This window comes from Dendrobates tinctorius, unplaced genomic scaffold (genome assembly GCF_039654945.1).
Source record: "Dendrobates tinctorius isolate UK_male_01 unplaced genomic scaffold, ASM3965494v1 ptg000046l, whole genome shotgun sequence".
NCBI classification, from domain to species: Eukaryota; Metazoa; Chordata; class Amphibia; order Anura; family Dendrobatidae; genus Dendrobates; species Dendrobates tinctorius.
The window spans coordinates 44,845,333-44,871,687 of NW_027361714.1; the positions used below are offsets into that span (position 1 = coordinate 44,845,333).

General features: G+C 40.1%; 1 protein-coding gene across 4 annotated transcripts in view; it reads right to left on the minus strand.

The window, feature by feature from the left end:
• Positions 1–10,429: 10,429 nt before the first annotated feature.
• AHI1 (Abelson helper integration site 1) overlaps positions 10,430–26,355 on the minus strand; it is a 300,707-nt gene continuing 284,781 nt past the window's right edge. For 3 of the 4 annotated variants that reach the window (XM_073575859.1, XM_073575862.1, XM_073575861.1), the window contains 2 exons: positions 25,030–25,109; positions 10,430–11,145 (listed from right to left, as the gene is read on the minus strand). In XM_073575859.1, coding sequence (XP_073431960.1) covers positions 10,932–11,145; positions 25,030–25,109 — 294 coding nt within the window. In that variant the 3' untranslated portion in view covers positions 10,430–10,931. The remainder of the gene's footprint in view (positions 11,146–25,029; positions 25,110–26,355) is intronic. The other variant, XM_073575860.1, reaches the window with a different exon arrangement.

Here is a 26,355-nt window from a genome sequence, read left to right on the forward strand (position 1 = left end):
TAGCACTACATAGTGCAACTTTTTTTGCTTATTGTATATGGAGATGGCTGCTCCTAGTATGCACCTGATCACACTAGCTTGGAAGTGCCAGTCACTCTTTTGTCATTTGTATATTAGCTCTCTGACCGAGCACTCCGCCCTCCAGCATGTGGTGGATTTTAATTGCAACAGGGTCCAACCTACCCATAAAATCAGACTGTGAAGAGAGGTATTCACCTCTACCCAGGAATTCAGACTTGAGTCTTAGGTATTCACACTAGAGACAGCAGTTTTGAGACCACCTTGTTGTTGGTTGCTGGGAATGCATAAAGTTGCCAAATTATGTGCTAAGTGTCTCATTTTTTTCCCTAATATCCAGAAGCAGTATAGCTATTCATATATTTCATATTGACATGCTTTAGCACTACAGAGTGCAACTTTTCATGCTCTCAGAATAGTCTAACAGGCTTTTTGTAGCTTAGTGACCCAGATGATGTCCGAGCTTCCTAAACGCTGCGATCGATATTGATTGCGGCATTTAGTAGTTAAACAGCTGGGAGTGGTGCGGGCACCGCTCCTGGCTATGAGAGCCAGGGCTTGCCTATCATGCAAAGTTCCTGGCACAGCTTCTGTGACACGCATGATCGCCATGACATACCTATACATCATCAGTCAGGAACCCCTATCCAACCATGATGTATGTCCAATGTTGTGAAGGGGTTAATATATGTGACCTTGTAGGAAGGTCGATTACACAAGGTGTGGTTTCTTTAAAATTTAATGAATAATAAACAATTTTAAGTTTTAGCAGTTTTTTTTCTAGTTTGGTTGTGTTTCCTTGTGACCACCTATTGCTTCTTTATACAGTGTATACAATTTTTGGTTTTCCTTCACTGTGTGTGTATATTTAACATTCCACACTTGTAGCCACAATGCTCACTCTGGACCATTACATTAATAAGACATTTACTGTACATTAGAATCATAGAATCGTAGAGTTGGAAAGGACCTCCTGGGCCATCTGGTCCAACCCCCTGCTCAAAGCAGGATTCGCTAAATCATCTCAGACAGATGTCTGTCCAGCCTCTGTTTGAAGACTTCTATTGAAAGAGAACTCACCACCTCTCGTGGCAGCCTGTTCCACTCATTGATCACTCTGTCAAAAAGTTTTTTCTAATATCTAATCTGTGTCTCCTCCCATTCAGTTTCATCCCATTGCTACTAGTCTTTCTTTGTGCACATGAGAATAAAGATGATCCTTCTACAATGTGACAGCCCTTGAGATATTTGTAGACAGCTATTAAGTCTCCTCTCAGTCTTCTCTTCTGCAAGCTAAACATTCCCAAATCCTGCAACCTTTCCTCATAAGACAGGGTTTGCAGACCGGTCACTGTTGTGAGTTCATTCTCGGGTTCCCCTTCTGAACTCCCTCTGGTGGTGTCGGGAGGTGGTGATGCTGGTTTGATTGGTGGAGATCTGTCATCTCAGGATGGGGATGATGATTGGATCTCGGGATTCTCAGATTGGATTTAAGACAGCCGCCGCCCTATTCAGTTGCTGGTGATTCCTTCTGCTTGTCAGCTCTTGGTTTTCAGCTCTGTTCCAGTCATCTAAAGCTAAGTTTTTCTGCTAATGTTCACACTTGATTTTGTTGGTCTATTCAGTTTTTGTGTGGTCTGCCAGACCCGGCTGGGGGCTGAGCTGAATTTCCACTCTTATTTATCAGTATTTTGACAATTGGCTTTTTGTCCCTTACTAGTTCGGTCTCTTTTTGCTCTGTCTCAGAATATTCCAGAGTGCTGATATAGTGGGAGAAGTCTAGTGACTTCAGGGTTAATTTTGCTATCAGAAGTGTTGGACATTATTTTTGTAGGGTTTTTTGCAGGTTGCAGACAGTGACTTGCCTTTCCTTTCCTGTCTAGTTAGTTTGGGCCCCATCATTTGCTCAGCCTATTTTCCTGCCTGTGTTTGTGCCTTCATCTTGTTTCACCGTCAATACATGTGTGGGGCTAACTATTCCTTTGGGGTCTGCTCTGGGGCAGTTAGTTTTCCCTTTTCTTGCTTTAGGCTTATGTAGTCCTCCGGCTGTGACGAGGCGTCTAGGAACATCGTAGGCACGCTCCACGGCTACTGCTAGTTGTGTGGTAAGATCAGGGATCTGCAATCTGCATAGTTACCAACTTCTCTGGTTTTCTGTGGCTTAGCTTGTTTTGTTTTTTTTTTTCTCCTCGGTGACCCATTCATAACAGGTCACCATTCTGGTCGCTCTTTTCTGAACTTGCTCCAGTTTGTTGAGGTCTTTTTTAAAATGTGGCGCCCAAAACTGGACACAGTATTCCAGATGAGGTCTGACCAAAGAGGAGTAGATGGCAATAATGACTTCACGTGATCTAGACTGTATGCTTCTGTTTATACATCCTAGAAATGCATTTGCCTTTTTGCTGCTGCATCACGCTGGTGACTCATATTCAGTATGTGATCAATTAGTATACCCAAGTCTTTTTCACATGTGCTGTTGCTTAGCCCTATTCCTCCCATTTTGTATATGCTTTTTTTATTTTTATTGCTAAGATGTAGTACTTTGCATTTTCCCTGTTAAAAACCATTCTGTTAGTTGCTGCCCACTGCTCCAGTTTATTTATATCTTTTTGAATCCTCTCTCTCTTCTCTAGTATTAGCTATCCCTCCTAGCTTTGTGTCATCAACAAATTTAATCAGTTTACCCTCAATTCCTTCATCTAAATCGTTAATAAAGATGTTGAACAATACAGGGCCCAGGACAGAGCCCTGTGGTACCCCACTTGAGACATTCTTCCAACTGGATGTGCAGCCATTTACAACCACTCTTTGGGTCCGATCACTAAGCCAGTTATGAATCCACCTAACAGTTGCCTTGTCCATTCCATACTTAGCCATTTCTTCAATAAGGATTGTGTGAGATACTTTGTCAAATGCTTTGCTGAAGTCAAGATATCCTATACCTACAGCATTTTCCTGATCCACCCAATCAGTGATTCTGTCATAGAAGAAAATTAAGTTAGTCTGACATGACTTATTAGTTACAAACCCATGCTGACTCTGTTTAATCACTTAATTCTTGTCCAGGTACTTACATACATGTTGTTTAATAATTTGTTCAAAGATCTTTCCTGGTATAGAAGTCATACTCACCGGCCTATAGTTCCCTAGGTCCACCTTCTTCCCCTTTTTGAAGATAGGAACATTTGCTCTTCTCCAGTCTTTTGGGACTTCTCCTGTTCTCCAAGAATTTTCAAAGATTTTGGAGAGGGGTTCAAAAATTTCTTCTGCTATCTCCTTCAGAACTCTGGGGTGTAATTCATCTGGACCTGGAGACTTGAATTCATTTAGGTTAGCTAAGTGTTTCCTCACTAACTTTCTGTTTATAGATTTCCTGGATTCTTCTATTCCCTTAATAGGACAGTGAAGAACCGTTGATGTTACATTTCCTTTATGAGAGAAAACAGATGCAAAATAGGAATTTAAAAGTTTGGCCTTCTCAACATCCTGTCTTACCATTTCATCATTTTCATTCTGTAAAAATCCTATAGCATCTTTGACTTTTCTTTTACTTTTGACATATCCCCAAAATCCTTATTGTTTTTGACATCTCTTGCAAGCCTCAATTCATTGTCATCTTTAGTAATCTGATTTGTGCCCTGCAATTTCTGCAGACAGCATTATATTCTTCTTTAGATATGCCTCCTTCTTTCCATTTTATAAACATTTCTTTCTTCCTTTTTAGCATGTGCTTAAGTTCTGTGTTCATTCATCCTGGTTTCCTTAAACGCTTCCTATTCTTCCCTCTTTTCGGAATTGTTAACGATTGGGCTTTGAGAATTTCATTTTTCAAGATTTCCCATCCTTCCTGGACATTTTTGTCCTTAAGGATATCCAGCCATTGAATCCCTCCAATTCTCTTTCTGAATCCCTTAAAATCTGCCTTTCTGAAATCTAACCTTGACGTCTGAGTCTTCATAGGTCTTCCTCCTCTAGTTATCCAAAATAGCATGGTCGCTTCCTCCTAGGGTCCCAGCCACTTTTACTTCCTCAACCATTTCCTCCCTGTTTATAAGGATTATATCCAAGGTAGCAGTTCCCCTTGTTTTCTCCCCTACCTTTTGAAACATAAAGTTGTCAGCAAATGAGGATAAGAATTTCCTTGACCTGTTAGTTTTGCCTGAGAGTGATTCCCAACAAATGTCAGGATTGTTGAAATCTCCCATGACAACTATGTCATTTTTTGGAGAACTCGGCCATTTGATGCATAAAGAGTTCATCCATATCTTCAGCTTGCACAGGCGGCCTGTAGTAAATGCCTACAATGGTGTCCTTTCCATTGTTCTGTCCTTGTATTCTTACCCAAACAGTTTCCACAGAACTCCCAGTCTCTGAAGCTTCAATCTCTGTGCCGATATACGCGTTTCTAACATACAATGCGACACCTCCTCCTCGTTTATCAAGTCTGTTTCTAGCAAATAAGTTGTATCCTTCTATCCTTGTATTCCAATCATGTGTATCGTCCCACCAAGTTTCAGTGATTCCAATGACATCATATTTCTTTTCCTGCGTTAGTAGTTCCATTTCTCCTTGTTTGTTGCCCATGCTTTGTGCATTAGTATTACAGTTTATTACTTAGAATCATAGAATCATAGAATCGTAGAGTTGGAAGGGACCTCCTGGGCCATCTGGTCCAACCCCCTGCTCAAAGCAGGATTCGCTAAATCATCCCAGTCAGATGTCTGTCCAGCCTCTGTTTGAAGACTTCCATTGAAGGAGAACTCACCACTTCTCGTGGCAGCCTGTTCCACTCATTGATCACTCTAACTGTCAAAAAGTTTTTTCTAATATCTAATCTGTGTCTCCTCCCATTCAGTTTCATCCCATTGCTTCTAGTCTTTCCTTGTGCAAATGAGAATAAAGTTGATCCTTCTACAATGTGACAGCCCTTTAGATATTTGTAGACAGCTATTAAGTCTCCTCTCAGTCTTCTCTTTTGCAAACTAAACATTCCCAAATCCTGCAACCTTTCCTCATAAGACAGGGTTTGCAGACCGGTCACCATTCTGGTCGCTCTTTTCTGAACTTGCTCCAGTTTGTTGATGTCTTTTTTAAAATGTGGTGCCCAAAACTGGACACAATATTCCAGATGAGGTCTGACCAAAGAGGAGTAGAGGGAAATAATGACTTCACGTGATCTAGACTGTATGCTTCTGTTAATACATCCTAGAATTGCATTTGCCTTTTTTGCTGCTGCATCACACTGTTGACTCATATTCAGTCTGTGATCTATTAGTATACCCAAGTCTTTTTCACATGTGCTGTCACTTAGCCCTATTCCTCCCATTCTATATATGCTTTTTCCATTTTTATTGCCCAGATGTAGTACTTTGCATTTCTCCCTGTTAAAAACCATTCTGTTAGTTGCTGCCCACTTCTCCAGTTTATTTAAATCTTTTTGAATCCTCTCTCTCTCTTCTCTAGTATTAGCTATCCCTCCTAGCTTTGTGTCATCAGCAAATTTAATCAGTTTACCCTCAATTCCTTCATCTAAATCATTGATAAAGATGTTGAACAATACAGCGCCCAGGACAGAGCCCTGTGGTACCCCACTTGAGACATTCTTCCAACTGGATGTGCAGCCATTTACGACCACTCTTTGGGTCCGATCACTAAGCCAGTTATGAATCCACCTAACAGTTGCCTTGTCCATTCCATACTTAATCATTTTTTCAATAAGGATTGTATGAGAGACTTTGTCAAATGCTTTGCTGAAGTCAAGATATACTATATCTACAGCATTTCCTTGATCCACCCAATCAGTGATACCGTCATAGAAGGAAATTAAGTTAGTCTGACATGACTTATTAGTTACAAACCCATGCTGACTCTGTTTAATCACTTCATTCTTATCCAGGTATTGACATACATGTTGTTTAATAATTTGTTCAAACTTTTCATATTGTAGCCCAAATGTCCAGATATTAAAATCCCTTTAATATTCATAATAAATGGATATTTCTTTATGGAGATTTGTTTTTACTTTGATCTTAAAGCAAATTTTCTGTTGATCAAGGTCAAAAATCAAATCAACTTATTCAATAATAAAACATGGAATAATTAAATGCAAGTATATTCTTAAAAATTAACTACTGTATATTTTGCTAATTCCACTATCTACTGTGTACTTACAAAATAATTGCCTTTGCATCTTGGCATTACATAATTTCTTCAATCTGCTTTTAAAAAAAAAAAATTTAAAAATTTGTATCTTTTTACCAGTTTGTTAAGCAACGTAGGAACATGTGCAAGGATTATTGTGGTTCGCCCTTGGGGAATTTTTTATACTTCAATGCCCAAATGCTGCTAGTCTCACTTCTTTCTTTTTATCAATGGGTTTGTGTTGTGTCATGTGGCAAATGTAGGATTATCTAATTTTAATCCTGTTGACATCCTCCCAAGAGACCCAAAGGTTAAGTTTTCAATTTTCCACAACACACAATTGGTAAAAAACATGAATTTCAACCAGCTTTACAACATTGTATATTTAAACATATTTATTAAAATATAAACTCATTGTGGGGTTTCAGATTAGCATATTCCTTCACTAAAAACAATTCTTCATCAAGATGGTACAAAATACAAAATTAATTCTAAAATAAAGTGCATATTTGTTAATTTCAGTGATACAATTTCAATAAAATTTATAATTGCTTTTAACACCAAGGAACCCCCCCAAAAAATATATATACATATGTATATACAGTGGGTACAGAAAGTATTCAGACCCCTTTAATTTTTTCACTCTGTTTTATTGCAGCAATTTGGTAAATTCAAAAAAGTTAATTGTTTCTCATAAATCTACACTGTGCAACCCACCTTGACTGGAAAAAACCAGAAATGTAGAAATTTTTGCACATTTATTAAAAAAGAAAAGCTGAAATATATGGTCATAAGTATTCAGACCCTTTGCTCAGACACTCATATTTAAGTCACATGCTATCCATTTCCTTGTGATCCTCCTTGAGATGGTTCTACTCCTTCATTGGAGTCCAGCTGTATTTAAACTGATAGGACTTGATTTGTAAAAGCACACACCTGTCTATACAAGACCTCACAGCTCACAGTGCATGTCAGACCAAATGAGAATCATGAGGTCAAAGGAACTGGCCAAGGAGCTCAGAGAAAGAATTGTGGCAAGGCACAGATCTTGCCAAGATTACAAAAGAATTTCTGCAATACTCAAGGTTCCTAAGAGCACAGTGACCTCCATAATCCTTAAATTGAAGAAGTTTGGGACCACCAGAAGTCTTCTTAGACCTGGCAGTCCAGCCAAACTTAGCAATCATGGGAGAAGAGCCTTGGTGAGAGAGGTAAAGAAGAACCCCAAGATCACTGTGGCTGAGCTCCACAGATGCAGTAGGGAGAGGGGAGAAAGTTCCACAAAGTTGACTATCACTGAAGCCCTCCACCAGTCGGGACTTTATGGCAGAGTGGCCCGACGGTAGCCTCTCCTCAGTGCTAGACATATTAAAGCCCACATAGAGTTTGCTAAAAAATACATGAAGGACTCCAAAACTATGAGAAATAAGATTATCTGGTCTGATGAGATGAAGATAGAACTTTTTGTTGATAATTCTAAGTGGTATGTGTGGAGAAAGGCACTGTTCATCACCTGCTCAATACAATCCCAACAGTGAAACATGGTGGTGACAGCATCATGCTATAGGGTTGTTTTGCAGCTGCAGGGACAGGACCACTGGTTGCAATTGAAGGAAAAATGAATGCGGCCAAGTACAGAGATATCCTGGATGAAAACCTCTTACAGAGTGGTCTGGACCTCAGACTTGGCCAAAGATTCACCTTCCAACAAGACAATGACCCTAAGCACATAGCTAAAATAACAAAGGAATGGCTTCAGAACAACTCTGTGACCATTCTTGACAGGCCAAGCCAGAGCCCTGACCTAAACCAAATTGAGCATCTCCGGAGAGACCTGAAAATGGCTGTCCACCAATGTTCACCATCCAACCTGACGGAACTTGAGAGTATCTGCAAGGAAGAATGGCAAAGGATCCCCAAATCCAGGTGTGAAAAACTTGTAGCATCATTCCCAAGAAGACTCATGGCTCTACTAGCTCAAAAGGGTGCTTCTACTCCATACTGAGCAAAGGGTCTGAATACTTAGGACCACGTAATATTTCAGTTTTTCTTTAATAAATTTGCTAACATTTCTGTTTTTTTTAGTCAAGATGGGGTGCAGAGTGTACATTAATGAGGAAAAAAAAAAACTTTTTTGAATTTACCAAATGGCTGCAATGAAACAAAGAGTGAAAAATGCAAAGGGGTCGGAATACATTCCGTACCCACTGTATAGTTTAACATGTAGAGTTGATGACATGGATCCACCAATTAGATTCTTAGTGACACGTCTATAGCCTAAGACTGCAAATGTAAAACTTAGACATTGGAAGAAAAAATTATGAGGTAGGAGAGTGCCTTATTCTAAATTACGGTATACATTTTGAAATGTACAAAATTAGAAATTGTAGCCAGAAGATTGCTCTTGCAAGCGACACAATTTAATAATATATATACCGTATATATTAGCTGTTTGGAAAGAAAAGTATCTACAATTTTCCTTTATGTCACCTTTATTTTTGCAAGGGATAAATATTTCTCCTCGATTTTCCGGTCAGTGCTTAAAAGTTGGATGTAGTGGGCTAAGTCGTCTGCAGATTAGTAGATGCCAATGTGCAGAAGATTGTATTATTGAGATATCAGAATATAATAACTTGGTTTAGTGACTTATACAGTGGGGAAAAAAAGTATTTAGTCAGTCAGCAGTAGTGCAAGTTCCACCACTTAAAAAGATGAGAGGCGTCTGTAATTTACATCATAGGTAGACCTCAACTATGGGAGACAAACTGAGAAAAAAAAATCCAGAAAATCACATTGTCTGTTTTTTTTTCATTTTATTTGCATATTATGGTGGAAAATAAGTATTTGGTCAGAAACAAGCAATCAAGATTTCTGGCTCTCACAGACCTGTAACTTCTTCTTTAAGAGTCTCCTCTTTCCTCCACTCATTACCTGTAGTAATGGCACCTGTTTAAACTTGTTATCAGTATAAAAAGACACCTGTGCACACCCTCAAACAGTCTGACTCCAAACTCCACTATGGTGAAGACCAAAGAGCTGTCAAAGGACACCAGAAACAAAATTGTAGCCCTGCACCAGGCTGGGAAGACTGAATCTGCAATAGCCAACCAGCTTGGAGTGAAGAAATCAACTGTGGGAGCAATAATTAGAAAATGGAAGACATACAAGACCACTGATAATCTCCCTCGATCTGGTGCTCCACGCAAAATCCCACCCCGTGGGGTCAGAATGATCACAAGAACGGTGAGCAAAAATCCCAGAACCACGCGGGGGGACCTAGTGAATGAACTGCAGAGAGCTGGGACCAATGTAACAAGGCCTACCATAAGTAACACACTACGCCACCATGGACTCAGATCCTGCAGTGCCAGACGAGTCCCACTGCTTAAGCCTGTACATGTCCGGGCCCGTCTGAAGTTTGCTAGAGAGCATTTGGATGATCCAGAGGAGTTTTGGGAGAATGTCCTATGGTCTGATGAAACCAAACTGGAACTGATTGGTAGAAACACAACTTGTCGTGTTTGGAGGAAAAAGAATACTGAGTTGCATCCATCAAACACCATACCTACTGTAAAGCATGGTGGTGGAAACATCATGCTTTGGGGCTGTTTCTCTGCAAAGGGGCTAGGACGACTGATCCGGGTACATGAAAGAATGAATGGGGCCATGTATCGTGAGATTTCGAGTGCAAACCTCCTTCCATCAGCAAGGGCATTGAAGATGAAACGTGGCTGGGTCTTTCAACATGACAATGATCCAAAGCACACCGCCAGGGCAACGAAGGAGTGGCTTCGTAAGAAGCATTTCAAGGTCCTGGAGTGGCCTAGCCAGTCTCCAGATCTCAACCCTATAGAAAACCTTTGGAGGGAGTTGAAAGTCCGTGTTGCCAAGCGAAAAGCCAAAAACATCACTGCTCTAGAGGAGATCTGCATGGAGGAATGGGCCAACATACCAACAACAGTGTGTGGCAACCTTGTGAAGACTTACAGAAAACGTTTGACCTCTGTCATTGCCAACAAAGGATATATCACAAAGTATTGAGATGAAATTTTGTTTCTGACCAAATACTTATTTTCCACCATAATATGCAAATAAAATGAAAAAAAAACAGACAATGTGATTTTCTGGATTTTTTTTTCTCAGTTTGTCTCCCATAGTTGAGGTCTACCTATGATGTAAATTACAGACGCCTCTCATCTTTTTAAGTGGTGGAACTTGCACTATTGCTGACTGACTAAATACTTTTTTTCCCCACTGTATAGGCATCGTGGAGAAGTACTTTACAACACCCATAAGAGACAAGGGTTACCAAAACCCTAGAATTTTAGGAGGGCAGATAAACTAGAAACTACTGGTAATAATATCTGGTAAACACATGATGTTGGTCCTCTATTATACTTCGCAACATGTTTGTCCGTTTTGAGTCTTCCTATATTAATACTTTCATCCGCCAACACCAGTCAATGGTATTCTAAGAGCTTTCCAGATAAGTAGAAATGTGGGCATGTTGCAAAAAGATAAGCCTAACATCAGTCTCTGGTGCTGTTAAAACATTGAAGATTACGGTAATTGGCAGACTTTGGTGTAATAAATAGTACCTTGTTCAAAATACTGTTTTATTGGTTGCTTTCACTGTCTAAGAATATTCAGGACAAATTATAATAAATAATATTATATTAAAATTCTTACATTTCTTTCCTTCTAGACTTTACTATACTAACATAGTGGCTGGCGTCTACTGCACACTCTCTTTCATTTGGTCATTTGGCATTTTACTCATCCAGCTGAAATGCAATGTTTGTTTTTCCAACATAGACTTGTTTCAAGGATTTCTTCTTTTTCGGCTTAACACTGCTCTCTTGCTTTGGTAAACCATGATTATTCAAGTCAGAACGTACAGGTGGTGGGAATGTTGTCAGTAGATCCACAGGATGTGAAGCAAGTTCAGATGACTGTCTCATCTGCTGCATTTTCTGTCTCTGTTCACTATTAAAAGAAACCATAAAATACGTATCACTCTTAAGGCACTGGTAAAAGGGACGATAAATGACAGAATACACATTGTCATTTGAAAGGGAAACGGTCATCTGATTAATGATGCCCAAATCACAGGGAGAAGGAATCAGATCCTGATTATGCGATTGCATCCAGGTATAATTCAGAGAAAATATAGTTTGACGATCTGGGCACCATAGCTACAGATGGGTCTGCCCAGTGCCACCCCCAGCTGGCTTCTCCCAGCAACACTCTAGGTGATCTACAGGTCTCTCCCATAGAGAGAGATCTGTCAACTCTATCAGAGCTGGGAAGAGACGAACGGTGACAGAACCAGGCTAGTCTTTTCTCAGCTATGGTCCCTGACTGGACTTATAATACATATTTAGTTCGTAACACCAGAGCTTTTAAGCGAAAAATAAACCTGGCTGCAATCACATAGGCTATGATTCATGCTGCATTTGGTATGGACAGCATCAAACATGTTACCTATAAAGGCAGTCTCTACTTTCTAATCAAGTATCAATCTCAATTTCATAAATCAACATATACTGTATTTTTTTTTTTAACATTGGTTCCAGGAAGTTCCTGTTTTTTTATGTTTTCTGTGAATGAAGACTAATGCTTTTCCAGGGAGATACTCCATGTGATTATACATTGAAATAGTCAGAAAGAGCAAAGTTGATAACTATTTGGATACATAACAAAAAAGAGCTTTTTAATATAAAAGAAAAAAACCCGCTTTCAATAAAACTAAATTAAAAATGGTTGGAGCCATGCAGAATGGCATCGTAAGTCACATTTTCTCACAGGTTTTGCATCAGAGAAGATCAATTCAGACACTACCCATACAAGGCGGACAGTGTTCACGTAACCGCACAGCGCATACGCGGGATTACAGTGCCGATCAGGTCAGTATGACATTGATGGGAGGGGGTGATAGTATAATAAAATGATGAGGAAGTGATTTCTACCAGGCACCGCACGCCCCGGAGCCTGGAAGAAATCATTAACATAAAAGATTATATATCAATTTCTCAATGTCTACACTGCAGCTTTAAGACATACAGGTAAGACTGGTTTAACCATTCAATTACCTGTATGTCCATAGTAATAGATAAAAATTGTCCAAGGTGGTGACAGATTCCCTTTAAGCCAAGATCAATAATGTACATTCATACGCTTTGTTTCTGTACAAAATCTACATTCTCCCACTGCCTCCAACAGTTCACACTGTTGGTTGCTCTCTCACTTTCCTAAATAAAGTTATAATTTCACTCTGTACATAAGTTCTTACACTAAAAGAGCTTTTTAGTCTTAAGTTTGTGGCTGATGATCAAGCTAATACTACACATGATGGGGTGAAAATTATTTTCATCACATGAAGTCATCTACATATTTTAGAGTGTGCATATTGATCTGCATTCATAGAATAGTGCTTGAGTAGGCACATCTAATAAAAGGACTTTCACCAAATATTTCTTGTTGAACTGGACACACCATGTAATTATGACTTCAGAGCGAAATAATTTTTTTTTTTTTTTAAATTATTATTTTGCTTCTCTATTGTGGAGATATTGGCAATCAAATATTTTGCACCTAATGGGTTAACTTCAATTAAGTCCAAGTGGGTATCATTAGATTTTTTTTTTTTACTGGGGGAAGGTACTTCCACCTCCTATATGACACTGACCAATGAAAAGCAGGCAGCAACATAGAAGTGCAGAAGAACCTGTGATGTCAACCGGGTCACATGACCTGAGTCCACACGTTCTGCCAGCTGGGGTGTACAGCCTAATTAAGCACTGAAGACATATCACACCAGCCTAATAATATGCATTTGGACTTAACTAAAGTTAACTCTTTAGGAGGCAAATATTTGATTGCCAATATCTCTGCAACAAAGAGGCGAAATATAGAATAAAAACAAACGTTTTATTCCACTCTGCATCCACTATTGGATGTAATGTCCAGTTCAACATAAAAAACATAGTAAAAGGTCCTCTTTAATAATTTATCGACTTCCTCCATCCTTTCTTTAAGGGTATGCTCATACTAGCGTATAAAAAATGGGTCCCATTCTCATCCAGAAAAGTGGTACGATTTTTGTCTCACTTGTCATCAGTGTGCTGTCCATATGCAATGTTTTTTTTTTTTTTACTCAACAGCTATTATTCTTTTACAGGACAATTTACAGTTTCCTATGCTACAGAACCGTAAAAATCGGATCTTATACTGATGGTCCATATGTCATGAGATTTTTTTTTCTTGCACTGTACTAATTTCGGAGTGAACTGGCAGCATGTTGAATACAGCTGAGGAAAAATGCGCAGATCTGCACTGCCTCATTAAATATCATTGGTCCGAGTGCAATCCGATATTGTAACAGATTGCATTCGTCGGATTTATACAATAGTTAGTAACACATCAAAAATGTTCAAAAAATGATCAAAAGGTGTACAAAAAAAAATAGTATCACTAAAAATGTCATCTCATCCTGCAAAGAATGAGGCCTCTCAAATTCAAATTTTTTCTATGTCGACCCATTTACGCAGCTGAGTTTGAGGCCCCCTGTACTAGTGTCAGAGAGCCTTAAAGAAATGGCAAGCACCTCCGGGCCTTTCAGTCATTTCACCTGAACAATTGATAATATAAATGAACAAGGGAGGAAGGAACACAAATAAAAGAACAAATTTATCTTATGGCAAATAATCCATAAATATTTTTGTAGCCTCTCATGACAGAATTAAAAATGGTATTTGTCTTTTTAAATACAGAAAACAGATTTCAACCAGCATTACTTGAATGTAGTCACTATTATATGTACACAAATATACATTGTGGTTAGTAGAGAAATAAATATTAGGATTATTCTATTACTTCCTTTTTTATTTTACTCTTTTATGAAGGTTCGTTCACAACCATGTCACAGTTGGATAGGAAGAGTAATGGAAACCATAATAGATCTCACTGGAATTCAATGGGGTCAGTGCTGGTGGTATCCATCATATGACTCAACTGGCACTATGTCATACATCAACATGGCACTAATGTGAACAAAACATTATTTGGGATGAAAGGGTGTCAGATTATAAAACTAAAATGGTAAAGGAAAGTGTCACACTGTGTGATTATGTCTAAATGTGGCCAATTGAGCAGAGCACACAGTAATGCTACTTATTTTGTGTTAAATAAATACATACCCCACCTCATCTAAGTTTATCTTTACTTATTTTACTCAGTTCTATTGCACCATTAATTTCCACGTACTTTACAGATATCATCACTATTACATTGGGGCTCACAATCTAAATTCTCAAATCAGTATGTCTTTGGATGGTGGGAGGACACTGGAGTACGCAAACACGAGAACATACAAGCTTTTTGTAGATCATTGGTGGTGGGATTTGGACCCAGAAGTCCAGTGCTACAAAGCTATAGTGTTAAACACTGAACTGTAGTGCTGCCACGGCAGGCTTTATTCACAATTATTGGAAGTGTCAGGTAGTATTAGGTTATGTTCTTATAGCATGTCACCATCACATCAGTAGCTCTGTTGAGGCTTACGCCTGAAGTCCTTGAAATTGGAAATCAGACGTTTGCGTTGATAGGGCCCATTACTGTAAGGATGCAGACAGAGTCATTGTGTGCATTGTAATTCGACTAAATCCCATTTTCCAAGGTTTCAGACATAAACCCTAATCAGCCATGACTGTATACAGTGCCTTGAAAAAATATACATACTGATTTTTTTTTCACACATTTTTTTACTTTTATACCCAAAAAAGTAAAGGAAAGGATACATGGTTTTGTAATTATTTTCAAAATAAAAATCTTAAAATTGTGACCTACATTCATATTCAGCAGCTCTGAGTCAAATCTGTAGGACCACTTTTCACTGCTGCATATCTTTTGGAGTATGTCTCTACCAACTTTGAACATCTAGAAGTTAATATGTTTGCCCATTCTAGCTCAGTGAGATTGGATGGAGAGCATTTGTGAAGAGCAATTTTAAGGTCTTGCTACAGATTCTTAATGGGATTTAGGTCTGGATTGTGACTGGGCCATTCAAACAAATAGCTATGCTTTGCCCTAAATGATTCAATTGTAGCTCTGTCAGTATGTTTAGGGTCGCTGTCTTGCTGAAAGGTCAATTTACATCCCAGTCTCAAGTATTTTCCAGTCTCTAACCGGTTTTCCTCCAGGACTGCCCTGTATTTTTTCCCCATCAACTCTAACTAGCTTACCTGCCCCTGCTGAGGAAAAGCATTCCCACAGCATGATGCTGCCACTACCATGTTTAACAGTGAGAATGGTGTTTTCAGGGTGATATGCAGTGTTAGTTTTCTGCCACATATGGCGTTTTGCTTTTAGCCCAAAAAGTTCTACTTTGGTCTCATCTGAATAAAGCATTGTCTTCTACATGCTAGCTCTGTGTCCCCTTAATGGCTTTTTGCAAACAAGACGTTTTATGGCTTGCTTTCAAAAAATGGCTTTCTTATTGCCACTATATCTCCATAGAGACCATCGGCCTATTGGCTGCTTCTCCAATTAATGCTCTTCTTGCTTGGGATTTCAGTTTAGATGGATGGTCATGTCTTGGTAGGTTTGCAGTTGTGTTATACGCCTCATTTTTGAATGATGGATTGAACAGTGCTTTGTGAGATGTTCAGAGCTTTGGCTATTTTTTGATAACCTAACCCTGCCTATCTCTTCTGCACAACTTTATTCTTGACAGGTCTGGTGTGTTCCTTAGATTTCATAATGCGGTTTGATCCTTAATGTTCTCAAACCAATGAGGCCTTCACAGAACAGTTGTAATAATACAGAGAATAAATTACACAGAGTTGGACTCAATTCAATAATTATGTGAATCATAGGGGCAATTGGTCACTCTGGATTTTAATTTAGGGGTATCAGACTACAGAGGGCTGAACAGAAATGCATATCACAATTTTCAAATTTTATTGGGAAAATAATTAGAAAACTATGTATCATTTCCTTTGTACTCCACAAATGCTACTTTGTCTTAGTATATTAAAAAAAATTAATTTAGGTTTGCGGGTGTAACTTGAAAATGAGGAAAATGCCACAGGGTATGAATAATTTTTCAAGGCGCTATAGTTCATTTTTACTATATAGAACATACAGTGGGGGGAAATAAGTATTTGATCCCTTGCTGATTTTGTAAGTTTGCCCACTGACAAAGACATGCACAGTCTATAATTTTAAGGGTAGGTTAATTTTAACATTGTATAAATTATATAAAAATATTTGCATTTTGCAGTGAGACATAAGTATTTGACCCCCTACCAACCATTAAAAGTTTTGGCTCCTACAGACTAGTTAGACTCTAATAATCAAATCGTTAGCTGCATCAAAGACAGCTGCCTTTACAAAAGACTCCTGTCCACAGACTCAGTCAGTCAGACTCTAACCTCTACAATATGGACAAGACCAAAGCGCTTTCTAAGGATGTCAGGGACAAGATCATAGACCTGCATAAAGCTGAAATGGGCTACAAAACCATAAGTAAAGGTACTGTCACACTTAGCGATGCACCAGCGATCCCGACCAGCGATATGACGCGGTCAGGATCGCTGGTGCATCGCTAAGTGGTCGCTAGTGAGCTGACACACAGGCAGATCTCACCAGCGACATCACTGGGGACGGGGGTCGCTACTTACCTGTCACACTAGGCGATCCTGCGTCCTCCCGCCCGGCTCCACGCTCGTCTCTCCACAGGAAGCGCTGCAGGAAGCTGACGACGAGAAACGGTCCAGCCTGTTCTCGCGCGATCAGCGATAAGCAGCGGGGGAGCGGTCGTAGGTAAGTATCACACACAGCGATATCTGTTATGAATATTTTTTCCTCCTCGGTGACACAAACAACAAGCTAAGTCTCAGAACACCAGAGAAGTTGGTATCTATGCAGATTGCAGGTCCCTGAACTTAACCGCACAACTAGCAGCAGTCGTGAAGCGTTCCTACGATGGTCCTAGATGCCTCGTCACAACCGGAGAGCTACATAAGCCTAAAGCAGGAAGAGGAAAACTAACTGCCCCAGAGCAGACCCCAAAGGAAAGACAGCCCCCCACATGTATTGATGGTGAAACAAGACGAAATTACAAACAAAGGCAGGAAAATAGGCTGAGCAAACGATGGGCCCCGGCTAACTAAACAGGACAGGAAAGGAAAGACACTGTCTGCAATCTGCCAAAAAAAACCTACAAAAATATCGTCCAACACTTCTGATAACAAAATTAACCCTGAAGTCACTAGACTTCTACACCTATATCAGCACTCTGAAATATTCTGAGACAGAGCAAAAAGAGGCCAATCCAATAAGGGACAAAAAGCAGCTTGGCAAATACTGATACATAGGAGTGGAAATTCAGCATAGCCCCAGCAGGGGCAGGCTGACCACACAAGAAACTGCACTGACCAACAAGCGCAAGTGTGAACAAAAGCAAAAAACAAACAACTTGAGAAGACTGGAAGAGAGCTGAAGTCCAGGACCTGAGAAGCAGACTGAATCACCAGCACAAGGATAGGGCGTCAGCTGTCTTATATCGAGTCTGATACTCCAGAGATCCAATCGTTATCTTCCTCATCAGGTGGCAGATCACTACCACTTAAACCAACCTCACTACCTCCTGTCACCACCAGAGGGAGAACGGGAGGGGAACTCTCAACTGGTGGAGCCGAAAATGAGTTCATAACAGATATCGCTAGCAATATCGCTATAACGTCACAAGTTATAGCGATATTGCTAGAGATATCGCTTAGTGTGACAGGCCCTTTAGACGCTGGGTGAGAAGGAGACAACTGGGGCACCATGCAAACCTCATCATCAACTACAAAAAACATCTGATTGCTGTGCTTGCCAACAAGGGTTTTGCCACCAAGTATTAAGTTTTGTTTTCCAGAGGGATCAAATACTTATTTCTCACTGCAAAATGCAAATACATTTAAATAATTTAAACAATGTAATTTTCTTGATTTTATTCTTGATATTCTGTCTCTCAATGTTAAAATTAACCTACCCTTAAAATTCTAGACTGTTCATGTCTTTGTCAGTGGGCAAACTTACAACATTAGCAAGGGATCAAATATTATTTCCGCCACTGTATTAAGAAATTTTTATGCAGAAAGGCTATACAAAACTGAACTTTAGGCCAGTGATGTCTTTAGGAATGGACATCGAATGTAGAATAGGGTAAGAACACCTTATAAACCTCAAACAACTAATATAGAATCCAACCGTAATAGCTAGATGTGTCGTACATTTGATGACATCTGTGCTACCATCATAAAACTAGTGAACACTATTGTTCATGGAAGCTACCACAGAGGAAACCACTGCACTCCAAAACACATCACAGCTTGTCGAATGTTTGCTAATGACCACCTGGATATTTTACAATACTGAAGAACAATAGTTTGTGAATAGATGCAGATATTGCAGTTTTGGGAAACAGAAGGTATGCTGAGAGACAGAACTAGACTAAAATTTAGTACCAACAATGCATTGAGGAAACACAAAACTTGTTAAAAAATGATTCAAAATGCATAAGAAAATTAACATGATTGGAAATATGTTATCTAACTTTGCTTTAACATTATTTTACAGAGACCAATAGATCACAACTCCGTTTTTTGTTTAGGATGGCCTAGTCTGAATTCTGAATACAATACATTACATGTCTTGCATCAGACATCTCAAATACATATACAAAAATAAAATAATAGTGTAAAGTGGAGAATGCCGAAATACCTCTTTTTTTTTATATAGCGCTAACATATTCCGCAGCGCTTTACAATTTGCACACATTATCTTCACTGTCCCTGATGGGGCTCACAATCTAAATTCCCTATCAGTATGTCTTTGGAATGTGGGAGGAAACCGGAGTACCCGGAGGAAACCCACGCAAACACAGGGAGAACACATACAAACTCCTTGCAGATGTTGTCCTTGGTGGGATTTGAACCCAGGACTCCAGCGCTGCAAGGCTGCAGTGCTAACCACTGAGGCACTGTGCTGCCCCACCTCTCTATGTCTACAAATGTGGGCTCTGTATTTCATTGCAAATATTAGTTACTAATAATCCATTGTAGAGAAGTCAGGTAGGCTATGGCTAAATCCCAGCTCTACAGGTTCTCACAAGATGACCTGGCTAGCATTGCATATAACTACACTAGCTGTTCTCCTTAGTCAGTTCAGAGAAGCTGACCAGACTAGTTGTGTCTTGGCGCTGAGGAGAAACAAGCCAGAATCCCTGTCTAAAAAAAAGTCTGCACAGGCCATGTACAGAGAACCTTAAGTAAAACTGGTTGCTATTGAAAATAGCCGTTTTGTTTGGTCGAGCTGGGGCTGGCTCAGCTGAGTAGGAGCAGCCAGGGTCTGTTCTGTTTAGTTAAAGCCTGGACAGGGAAAGAGGATTTATGTCTATGAGTTTATTTTTTTGCTGTTCAACCTTTGGAAAGCAATAAAAACTGCATGTTTGGACCAAAACTGCACTGCTTGTGTGAACGCTACATAAGGCCTAATGCCTACCAAAGATAGTGAATGCCTACACAACATACACATTTTATATCAATATAATGCACACCCTCACAGAAATCTTAAACACCTCAATCTACACTCACTGTCTGAATCCCTCCTCCCTTTTACAGACATAAGTTCCCTACACAATGCGGATGCCGCTGCCACTCTATACAACACCAGAATAGCTGCAGCTCTGGAATCGGTTGCCCCTCTCACACATACCAAAGCTCGTAAAATCAACAGACAGCCGTGGTACACCAGCCTGACAAAAGAACTGAGACGAGCTTCCAGGGTTGCCGAGCAGAGATGGAAAAGATCACGCTCCAACGATGACTTCATCACATTCAAACTGTCCCTCACTACTTTCAAGGACACACTCCACCATTACAGAAGATTGACTCTCCACTCTACTCTCAAGATCACATCACACCACTTGTACACTTGACTCGATCCCATCCCACTTCATCCCAAACCTCACAACCGTCTTCATCCCAACACTAACCCATCTCTTCAACCTATCACTAACAACTGGTGATTTCCCCTCAAGCTTTAAACATGCCTCAATCACACCTATCCTCAAAAACCCCTCTCTTGACTCATCCTCTGTATCTAGCTATCACCTTATATCACTTCTCCCCTATGCCTCAAAACTACTGGAACACGTCCATCTTGAACTGTCCGCCCGCCTCTCTTCTTGCTCCCTCTTCAACCACCTACAATCTGGCATCCGGCCGCACCGCTCCACTGAAACTGCCCTAAGTAAGGTCACCTATTATCCGCCAAGGCCAAGCAACATTACTCTGTCCTCCTCCTCCTGGACCTGTCCTCTGCCTTTGACACAGTGGACCATTCCCTATTATTACAGACTCATCTCTTGGCATCACAAACTTGGCCCTATCTTGGATCTCGTCATACCTAACAGACCGGACATTCAGCATCTCCCACTCGCACACACCACCTCCTCACCTCTATGCTGATGACACACAGATCTACATCTGTGGACCAGATATCACCTCCCTACTAACCAGAATCCCACAATGTCTGTCTGCTATTTCATCCTTCTTCTCCGCTAGATTTCTAAAACTTAATATGGACAAAAGAGAATTCATCATCTTTCTCCCATCTCACTCGACCATCCCCCCAACGGACCCATCCATTAAAGTAAATGGCTGCCCACTCTCCCCAGTCCCACAAGCTCGCTGCCTCAGGGTAATCCTTGACAATGATCTCTCCTTCAAACCACATATCCAAGCCCTTTCCACTTCATGCAAACTTCAACTCAAAAATATTTCACGGATCCATACATTCCTCATCCAAGACTATGCAAAAACCTTAGTCCACACCCTCAACTCCCGCCTTGTCTACTGCAACCCCCTGCTCTGTGGCCTCCCCTCTATCACTCTCTTACCCCTCCAATCTATTCTATACTCTGCTGCCTGACTAATCCACCCGTCCCCCAGCTATTCCCCGGCCTCTCCCCTCTGTCAATCCCTGCACTGGCTCCCCATTACTCAAAGACTCCAGTTCAAAACCCTAACCATGGCATACAAAGCCATCTACAACCTTTGCCCTCCATACATCTGTAACCTCGTCTCCCGGTACTTACCCACACGCAACCGCCGATCCTCACAAGATCACCTTCTCTACCTCCCTCTTATCTCTTTTTCCCCACAATCACATTCAAGATTTCTCTTGCACATCACCCCTATTTTGGAACTCTCTACCACAACATATCAGACTCTCGCCTACAATGGAAAACTTCAAAAAGAACCTGAAGACCTCTCTCTTCCGACAAGCCTACAACCTGCAGTAACCACTGATTGACCAAGCCACTGCATGATCAGCTCTACCCTCGCCTCCTGTATCCTCACCCATCCCTTGCAGATTGTGAGCCCTCACGGGCAGGTTCATCTCTCCTCCTGTACGAGTTGCGACTTGCATTTTTTAAGATTACTGTACTTGTTTTTATTATGTATACCCCTCCTCACATGTAAAGCGCCATGAAATAAATGGCGCTATAATAATTAATAAAAATATACTTGACTGTATGAAATCTTTTACCTTATACACTGATAATGTAAAACTCATGAGTTTTGTTTAGTACAGGAAGAAGAGGAATATGTGTTGACCCAGTGATCATGTATTTTCTGGGTGTAAGGAAGGAGCAAGAGCTGCTGGGTCCTATAAAATCCAGTCAGTTCCGCTATGCAGGCAGGAGGCTGAATTTCTCCTCTAACAAAGGCTAACAGACCCAGTTACAAGGGAAATCGGGTATGTAAAAAGAAAAAGTATTTAAATATTGAGATGGCCCCCCAAAGTTTTATTATGATCTTATGGGGGGGGGGGGGGGGGGTCACAGCATGTGAAGTAAATGAAAACTAAATACATAAAAATAAAAAAAAAAACTCTTGCCAATCCAAATTGCTGCCACTAGCCTCACCCCATCAAAATCAAGCAAACAAAAACAATGTTTGATGTATAAAAATAATTATTATGGAAAGAGAAACAAATTGGAAAATGTATTTTACTGGTCAGACACACATTTCCTTCATTTTTCCATTGATAGCTAATGATACTGGCAAAAATGAATATAACAAAAATGATGCCTCAAGTATCATAAAAAAAAAAAGGTACAAAAACTATTTGAATGTTCGAACGTGAACACAGTTTACAGCTCTTTAAACTGCATGTAGAAATATACAAGAAATTGCGCCTCATCAGGAACAGGCGTAAATGGCCTGATCTTCAACTGATTAACCACTTTCTGACATCAGGCGTAATAGTACGCCGAAGTCCGATTCCCTCCCTTTGATGTGTGCTCCAGCGGTAAGCTCACATCTTTCCCGGGACACGTCAGCATTTTGAACAGCTGACATGTGCCCAGAATAGCCGCGGGTGGAATCGTGATCCACCCACTGCTATTAACCTGTTTAACTCACACTTCCGGCCACTGGGCCGGAAAGCCGCCCACCGGTGACCCCGTCACGTAATCACGGGTCATCGGTTCATTGGCATGACAACCAGAGGACTCCTGGAGACCTCTATTGCTGTCACTACCGGCTTGCTGTGATCGCCACCCAGTGGTCGGCGCTCATAGCAAGTGAGTATTTCTACTACATAGAGGCAATCGGATCATTGCCTGTATGTGGCAGAGCTGATCGGGTTGTGGCAGCTTCTAGTCTCACATGGAGACTATTGAAGCATGCCAAAAGTTAAAAAAAAAAGTTTTAAAAAATATAAAAAAATAAAAAGTTCTAAAAAAATATAAAAGTTCAAATCACCCCCCTTTCGCCCCATTCAAAATAAAACTATATAAAAAAAATCAAACATACACATATCTGCTATCGAATATATATATATATATCCTGATCGCTAAACACCGTAGCTAGAAATAAAGTCAAAACGACAGAATCACGGTTTTTTTTTGGTCGCCACGACATTGCACTAAAATGCAATAATGGGCGATCAAAAGATCGGATCTGCACCAAAATGGTATCATAAAATCAAAAATAAGCCCTCAGCAAACCTGAGATCACGAAATATGGTATAGGAAAATGGCATTTTTTTTTTAAGAAAGTTTGGAATTTTTTTTCACCACTTAGATAAAAAAGAACCTATACAAGTTTGGTGTCTATGAACTTGTAATGTGAAAAATGAGGATGAATGAACTCATGGAGATCAACATCCAACACTGCGGAGACACCATCACATGTTTCACAATGCATTGATTCTAGAGCAATGCCCCCATCTCTTATGGGAAATATGCACACACTGATGAGGGGCAATACCCCGAAACAGCTGTCTGTGGATGGATACCATGTTTTGGCATAGGTGGTTTCCTTCATTGGAGACTGCCCTTCCTGTGGTTGTTCCTTCCCAGGGAAAGACCTGGCTAGTCATTGCTTGCATTGAGAAACATGTGACGGTGTCTCCGCAGCTTGTGTTTTGCATATTTCCCATAAGGGATGGGGGCATTTCTCTAGAATCACTGCGTTGAGAAACATGTGATGGTGTCTCCGCAGTGTTGAATGTTGATCTCCATGAGTTCATTCATCCTCATTTTTCAGTCTTTTACTAGGCATTGCTCCTACTAGCCAGTTTCCTACTCCACACTGATGAGGGGCAATACCCCGAAACAGCTGTCTGTGGATGGATACCATGTTTTGGCATAGGTGGTTTCCTTCATTGGAGACTGCCCTTCCCGTGGTTGTTCCTTCCCGGGGAAAGACCTGGCTAGCCATTGCTTGCGTTGAGAAACATGTGATGGTGTCTCCGCGGCTTGTGTTTTGCATATGAACTTGTAATGACCTGGAGAATCAAAATGGCAGGTCAGTTTTAGCATTTAGTGAACCTACTAAAAGAGCCAAACAAAAAAAAAGTGTGGGATTGCATTTTTTTTGCAATTTCACTGCCCATGGAATTTTTTCCCCCGTTTTCTAGTACACAACATGGTAAGACCAATAGTGTTGTTCAAAAGTACAACTCGTAATGCAAAAAACAAGCCTTCACAAGGCCATACTGACGGAAAAATAAGTTATGACTCTGGGAAGAAGGGGAGCCCAAAATAAAAATGCAAAATCGAAAATACCTCCCGTCATGAAGGGGTTAAAAGGCTACGTACATCTTTGCATCGATTTTTTTTTGCTAATTTGCTTACTAAATGCTAAGTTCAGAAACTTTCTAAGAAGTCATCATTAAAATCTTACTGCTGCTACTGTAGTCCTTAATGTAACTAGGTGCACCGCAAAAATGTTACAAATCCATCAGAGTGCCTGTTCTGACAGCTCCAGATACTACAAGCAAAAATTGTCCAAACGAACAACATTTGACAGTCTCAAAGAATCGAAATTCCTAGTGGTACCTGCAACTTCAGCCTTCTTAGAAGCTGAGAGCCAGCTGTATATAATTACCGTAGATTATAATATTATAATTTTTGTTTAGCTCTCACTACTACTAGGTGGCTAGTAATAGCAAGTTAACAAACTGAAACCCTCTTCCCCAATATCTCAGTGCACCTTGAAATGTGAGGAATACTTCATATCTGTAAATGAAATGACTGATATCTGTTACAAAAGTAGTTTATTACAAGCAATTACAAAGCAATTATATAATAAATCTGCAGAGTGACAAAAATAAAATAAAAATAAATAAAAAGAAGACTGTTTCAGCAGGTAGTGATTAGATTACTTTTTTATTCAACAGTTAATATATATCTATTTACATTAGATGCAGTATATATATGAATAGATATATATACACACACTACAGAAAATTATTGGTCTGACATTATGAAACTTGACCAAAATCCCTTTAATTGATGCATCTTACAGTGTCACAGGTGAGCCCGCATCTGTGTCATGTTGTGACATAAATTTCAGATCCTTTGACTTGCTGGTGATTGCTGACATCTGCAAAAACAACATATAGACAATAGAGTAGTATGTAAGGCAAAGAGGCCAAGTCTGTACATCTTACAAACCCACCAGCTTCCTGGGGAAAGAGAGAATACACCCCATCTTTAATATGAAATCTCATATGAGGAACTGTGGTAGGAAATCGGTTTTGGCCCCACTTTCTCCTAGTTAAACATTTTTCAAGTGAGAAACAAACATTAGAAAATACTCAGGGTAAAATCTTGGCTGCACCTGTCTGTTCACCGGTTGTAGAGGTTTAGAAGACTAACCGCATGGAGCGACTGTATAAACTAAACGTGAAATAATCACTACTAGAGATGCTACTGGTGTGGATATGTATTTTACAGTCTACCCGATGAAGCATCACAATAATGAGATAAGACACAAGAAAATAGCCCCGATTCTTGATGAAGCGCGCACTGGAGTAAAAAGTGACAAATTTATAAAGAGGTGTGCATCTCTTAATAATTCTGACATCGTTTTCAGCTGCCACTGCAAGTACATCTGCAGACTAAAGTACATTTCACAGCAAAGGGCACAAGGCCAAGTTGGCCGTGGCTATCAGAAAAACCTCAAAAGCCACTACATTTTTGTGCACTTATAAGGAGCCTAATCAAAGTAATCACAGTCATGGCTGAAAGTGTTGGTACCTTTGAAATTATTCCATAAAATAAAGTACTGTATATACTCGTGTATAAGCTGACCCGTGTATAAGCTGACCCCCCTAATTTTGCCACAAAAAACTGGGAAACATTAATTGACTCACGTATAAGCCTAGGGTGGAAAATGCAGCAGCTACTGGTAAGTTTCAAAAATAAAAATAGATGCCAATAAAAGTAAAATTAACTGAGACATCAGTAGGTTAAATGTTTTTGAATATCCATATTGAATCAGGTGCCCTATATAATGCTCCATACAGTTCATGATGGCCCCATAAGATGCTCCATACAAAATACACCCCATATAATGCTGCACAAAGGTTAATAATGGCCCCGTAAGATGCTCCATAGAATATGCTGCCCCATAAGATGCTCCATAGATTATGCCCCCATAAGATGCTCCATAGAATATGCCACCATAAGATGCTCCATAGAATAGACCCCCATAAGATGCCCCATAGAATATGCCCCCATAAAATGCTCCACAGAATAGGCCCCCCCATAAGTTGCTCCATAGAATTTGCCCCATAAGATGCTCCATAGAATAGGCCCCCATAAGATGTTCCACAGAATAGGCCCCC